This window comes from Ambystoma mexicanum, chromosome 3q (genome assembly GCF_040938575.1).
Source record: "Ambystoma mexicanum isolate Mex_15411 chromosome 3q, UKY_AmexF1_1, whole genome shotgun sequence".
Lineage (NCBI taxonomy): Eukaryota > Metazoa > Chordata > Amphibia > Caudata > Ambystomatidae > Ambystoma > Ambystoma mexicanum.
In genome coordinates, this window is record NC_090926.1 from 1,123,592,913 (window position 1) to 1,123,598,912 (window position 6,000).

Genomic DNA, 6,000 nt, shown 5'->3' on the forward strand with positions numbered 1-6,000 from the left:
TAATACCATATTGTTCTAATTACTGTTTTCTGATACTTGATTCATTGTTGTTAATGCTTGTTATGTACTCTTTTCATCCTTATAAAGTGCTTTAATCCAAAGTGCTTTACATAAACCCTAATAAAATACAAAAAAAATTATCATGCAATAACCCAACTGTAAACGTTCGTTATTGCAACCATCATAATGCCTCATGGCATCATTAGTCCCTACAGTTACCTGTTGTGTACCAGCCCTTAGTCACTGATTTTTGCCCATTATTCCTGTTTGCACACCTAAGATTAGCCCCTAGCACTATGAGGTGAGGCTTCGCCAGACTCTGTACTTGAACGGATTTTTGCCTAATGATGGACTTTACCTGCAACCTACTTCGACTCTAGTAGAATTCTGCTTCTGTTTCAAACGGTCATGTTCAGTCCTACATGGTGGACTGTTCTACTGCCCTTGTACTGGAACTAGCGCCTAGATGCCTCAGAGTTTTGTGCGATGCTATAAATGTAAACATAAATGAAAATAATAAGCACGCCTTAAATGCAGTTAATGCCTGGGGCCTTAGGTATCCCAAATATCCCTGTGTTGACCAGCCTCACTACTGTGATGTCATTTATACGTGTGTTGCCTTTCTTTGCACAACAAAGAAACAACAGTTCCTAAAAAGCTACTTCAAAAGGGCTCTGCTGCATAAAACAGTGTTAGGTGATGCAAACATCTTCTAGTAGTCCAAGGGCTCGATTCTGAACTTGTGCTAAATATAGCATGGAAAGCCAACATTATGTCCTCCAATTTCCAGCACCATCATTCTGAGATGGGTGAAAACATTGTAGGGGAAATGTTGTGCTTTCCAGCAACAGAAGCTGCTAAAATCTCTTGTTGTGGCGAGACATGTGCTACAGTGGCATTGTGAGCATCTCTTAAAAGACTGCCACTTTTCTGATATAAGAAAGTTTTCTTTAACTTTCATTAAACTAGAAAAGCGGTGCAAAAGTGTAAGAAATGCTATATTTATAATATGGAAACATGTGCAGTGGAGTTTAACAGTAACTCCCAGGGTACCATTAACGAATGCCTGTTTTGGCTGGTGCAGAAAGGGTGTTCTGGCTTTAGTATACAGTTCCTGCCAGACACAAACATGAAGTGGTTGGAAAGGATCAGTGCCAACAATCTCTGCCTTAATGCCAATAAGACTGAGATCCTTCTCATTGGGGCCCCAGCTCCCTCCTACTCTATGGCTGCCCTCCATGGGCACCCTCCACTCACCCTGCTGCGAGTCAAAAAACCTTGGTATCATTTTTGACTTCTCCCTCTCTTTCTCTCACGGACCTTGCTGAGAAGACCCACTTTCAGCTACACCTCCACAGAGGCATTCTCTTTCCTCACCTTCCCCCAAAAACTCAATGTCTCCATAGTTCTTTATCTCTCCAGGCTGGACTACTGCAACAGCCTCTTCCTCAATCTGCCCGATTCCTCACTTTGGCCCCTTCAACTAATCCAGAATAGGGATAATATCTCATCAGCACTAAAATCTCTCCACTGGCTCCCAGTTGCTGCGAGGATCAAGTTTAAGACCCTCTGCATCATCCACAAGGCGTTCAGGGCATAGGGCCCCGCTAAATCCAACTCTCTATCCCTAAATACCTCCCTGCTAGAGCGCTTCGTTCTTCTAACTCCCACTCTCTGCAGATCAAGACACTTTTACAAGCAGATTGGGGGGTAGATCTGTGTCCTCTGCAGGTGCCTCCCTTGGAAATTACCTCGCTGCACGTCTTAGACTTGAGCCAGATCTTCTTAAGTTACGGAAGCTTCTCAAGACCCCCCCTTTTCTCTTCCTCCTTCCCTCTACCCCTCCTCTGCTAATGTTCCCCTCTGCCTCTTTTTGACCGGCTGCCAGGGCACCAGGCCCTCCTCGACCGGTCTACCCGGTCTCCCCTGACCATCTCCCAACCTGAACTTGCCCTTTCGGGCTCCCTCCCCCTGTAATATCCTGGCTGGCCCCATTGAGCCCTTCCAGCCCCGTCCTTCGTACCAGGGGACCACTCCGGTGGCGATAGTTCAGTACAAATATCCTTTAACATTAACACGTGGACCTTCTTTCCCCTGCACACTCTGCATTCCCTTAGTACTTGTCCACCTGGACTCCCCTTGGCACTCGCCTAACCCATGGGCCCCCTTTCTGCCCTGACCAGCACTCCACCCACCACTCACACTTCTTGTTACTGCACTTGCACAATCCGAATGATATAAGGCCTAGTAGTACACTTTTTTTTTGTTTTTCCTTCACCCTTGTCCCCCTTTTGTCTTGTTGCACCGTGAAACACCTTTGCTGCGCATTATAAATACCGAATACAGTAAATTAAATTATGCCGTAAATAACGGCTTTCCATGAGTGGAGGACGTGATTTATTACCGCCACTCTCGGGTTAGCTCATTGGTTTGCATCATGGTACAACGTCTTTCTGCTGAGACATGGCACTTGTTTTATTTAACATGCACCAAATAAAACACGCGCTACGTCTCAGCTGAAAGACGTTGTACCATGATGCAAAGCATTCTGACTTAATTTTTTACAGTTCCTCAATCCCACGTACATAAAACATTTAAACTATATAGAATATTCGAGGGGCGGGGGCTGTGCGCCAAAAAGAAACCTGATGTGTATATAGGTCTCGAGACGAACGTCAACCGCCTCCCCTAAGAGTGCAAGGCTAATATCTTTCCGTTTTGTGAGCGCTGCAACTGTGCGCGAGCTCCGCAAACGTTAAAGGTAGTGGACTCAGCAGAGCTTTATTCAATGCCACCAGGCACGCTGGGTTGCCTGAAGGAGAAAATAAAGTATATATTAACTACAGCTAGAAGGAACATGGGAGTAGCGAGCAGCAGAGGTCATTAAGATACAACACGAGTGGTCACTGGGCCGTATTGAAGCAGCCAGTACAAAAATAAAAAAGGGGCGGACGGAAACGATCAGAGTAACACAGCCAATAAGCAACTGCAACCCAAAACACGTGTGAATGACTGAACTGTGGCCCAATCACAGCACTACCTCATTGGACTTTATCCATTAGCAGGGGTGGACCGAAGTACAATTTCTCGTTATGCGCACACCCAATGTGAATCTCAAAACCAGTTCCCCCGCTCCAAGGAAGGTGCTGAATTAGGTTGTCCTCTGCCGACAGTGGCGTTACACACACTCACCTACATACCCCTGCTCCATGTTTGCCTTATTTTCCTTCCTTGTTGCCGCACGAAATCCTGCCGTCCTTACTGCGCACGCGCAGCACTGCTGCGTATCCACGCACGACAATCTACAACGCCTCTGTGCGTCTGCCCTCTATCTTGCCAGAAACTGTTTCCTTCACTATTGGCCACTAGGAGCCGCCATTCAAATCATAGGTTGTAAACCGATGTTGCTTAGACCAATGAGAATTGCGATAGAGAGCAATTCTTGTCCATAGCTCCCTAGTGAACACAGAAAAGTGACAACGTGCCTGTTAACAGCGACTAGTTCACATATTAGCCAAACCGTTTTTTTCTTCTATTACAACTCTGTAGTCTGAGGTCCTCTTCCGATTTATTTTTAAATTAATTTTTAATTATCTAATAATCTCATATATATAACCATATATAATACATATTTGGCAGTAAATGTTACCGAAAGTATATAGTAAATACACAACATGCACACGCAATGCCTATCAATAAATATTGCATAAAGGGCCCAAGACCGTAGACAGATATCCAATAAATATCTATTACAATTGAAGAAAATATGTAAACTCAATTACTTTCTAATGTACTTTACAATGTACATTTTAAGGAGTGGTTAATGTTTTGAATCAGAAAGGAATAACATTTCAATTATGTTATGCATATTGGATTGAAATTTGGGATTGAAAACATGCAAATTCTTATATTCAAAGGTGGTGCAATGAATGCACAGGAAATCCAATGATGCATCCTCATTACGAGATCGGCAGTGCAGTAAAAAAGATGGTAATTTCATTACCGACAATTTTTGGGCAGCAACGGAATATCCACCATTTTTAATTACCCCTGTTTTTACTACCCCACTGAATTCTGAGTTTACCCTTCAGTGGAGGATTTGCCTCCAATATGATGCAATAGGTACATCCACTTAAAGCACATTTCCCCACAGATTTACAGCTCATCTGCCCAAAATCCCCATGGAGTCTGTGGAGACTCATCTCCTGAGGTCTCGCAAGAGTTTGCGCGCGAACCGCAAGGAGCGTGAGAACCGCGTCAGAAGCGGAGCCAGGCCAGAGAATACAGCCAGGCCTTGCCGCTCCTCCTGATTGAGCATAACTCCATGGCTGAGGACAGCCTCCTGAGAGCTCAGGCTTGCAGGGGATAGTGATACCTCTACATACCCACCAGGCAGTGAAGTAACTGTATGGGGGAAAGGAGGACTGAACTGTAAGTACTGCCAAACCCCTGCACTGGACTCAACATCCCTGCTGTTCAATAAGTGTCAGTTGTCTGAATAAACACCCCTTCTACCTTACAAGTCTCCTGTGATCATTAAGGCCACTACAGAGTCCTATGGACTCCAAAAATGGGGATTTACGATGCCATACCATTACTTGTAATCCCACGGTAAACCCACAGGATCGAGCAGTGCTAATGGTAAACGATTTTGGTAGTAAATCGGCAGATTAACTGCAAAATTACGGGCACATTCATAATCTAATCCATGCGCTCCATATGGTTGGTGGTCACTGGCTGCCCTCGGTCTCCCCTCCACCGCATTCATCACGGACCTCGGTGGCCTGCTGACCTTTATTCTAGGAGGTAAGCCATCAGGGCTGAATCACGATGCACCAAATCACTAAATGTGCTGTTATTTCCATTCCACATCCTGGCAGACGGCCGCCAGGCTTATACTGGGCCTTTTTTCACTTCTTGCTTGGAATTTATAATTGCACATGTGGCGCTCTTTCAACTTTCATTGCATGTCAGCGTGTGATTCCTGTTTTGAAGATGGCCGCATTCTTGTTTCCATGATGCCCTGGTAGCTCAACCCTGATTGGCTTCCTCTGCATTCTTCTGGCCTACTGAGAGCCAGCAGGCGAGAGCTGGCCCCAGTAAAAGGCCCACACCTAAGGCCCCTGTCTGGCCCTGTCCAGAGCTGGAGGGGGCACTTTTCCATGCAGTTACACCTGCAAATTACCCCAGGCCCATGCTGCCCCATGACCAAACGTACCATACCCGCCAGCTCTGAACCGTCTATACAGACACACGGTTTTAATGCACAGCTAATCGAGCATTACTGTATACATTTGGGGAATTAATTCCCACTACCATGACTCTCTGATCCACTGATTTCATTTAAAGGTTTGCCATTGTTCAGCGAGGTACCGCCGTTGGGTGTGCCTCGATCGAGCGTCTGTTCACCATAGTAACTAGCACAAGTGTCTTTTGCTGCATGACCCATGTTCGTATAACAGTCAAAACGGTTCTACATTACATTTTTTATAGCCTTTATTACAGTTTTCTCATTAATGTATTGGCTAACCCGCCTTAATCAATGACGGCCCTCTTCTAGGTCATTAACTTTCAGTCCCGACACACATATGAATTCTACAAAGAAGTCCCGTCGCCCTAGCAACCAGTTCAATTACTGGCACACGCAGACGCGCACGTTTACTCTGCCGTACCTAGCAGTCGCGGCAGGTCACTGTAAAAGAGGGCAGAGTAATATCTGACGGGCCCATGAGATCAGAGCTGACCCTCCAGGACTTTACGATGAGATAGCTGAACCTTGAGGAGGATGGGGTGCAGGATTCTCTTACTCCAACACCAATCAATAAGGACAAGTCAATGGTTTGGCAAAGGGAAGTCCGTTTAATGACAAGTACAAAAAACAGGGAAACAAATGGAAATCAACATTGATGCGATCGCCCGTCTCACTTCAACTTCCACAATCTTCATTCAAACAGCAATTTTATAGGCAATATTCGTCATCATTGACGTGTACCACTCGAA

The 6,000-nt window shown here is 45.3% G+C and overlaps 1 protein-coding gene across 3 annotated transcripts in view; it reads right to left on the reverse strand.

The window, feature by feature from the left end:
- Window positions 1–3,347, reverse strand: part of AKAP8 (A-kinase anchoring protein 8) — a 1,455,819-nt gene extending 1,452,472 nt beyond the window's left edge. For 2 of the 3 annotated variants that reach the window (XM_069603890.1, XM_069603889.1), the window contains exon 1: window positions 3,193–3,347. In XM_069603890.1, the coding sequence (XP_069459991.1) occupies window positions 3,193–3,211 (19 nt within the window). In that variant the 5' untranslated portion in view covers window positions 3,212–3,347. The remainder of the gene's footprint in view (window positions 1–3,192) is intronic. The other variant, XM_069603892.1, reaches the window with a different exon arrangement.
- Window positions 3,348–6,000: the final 2,653 nt, after the last annotated feature.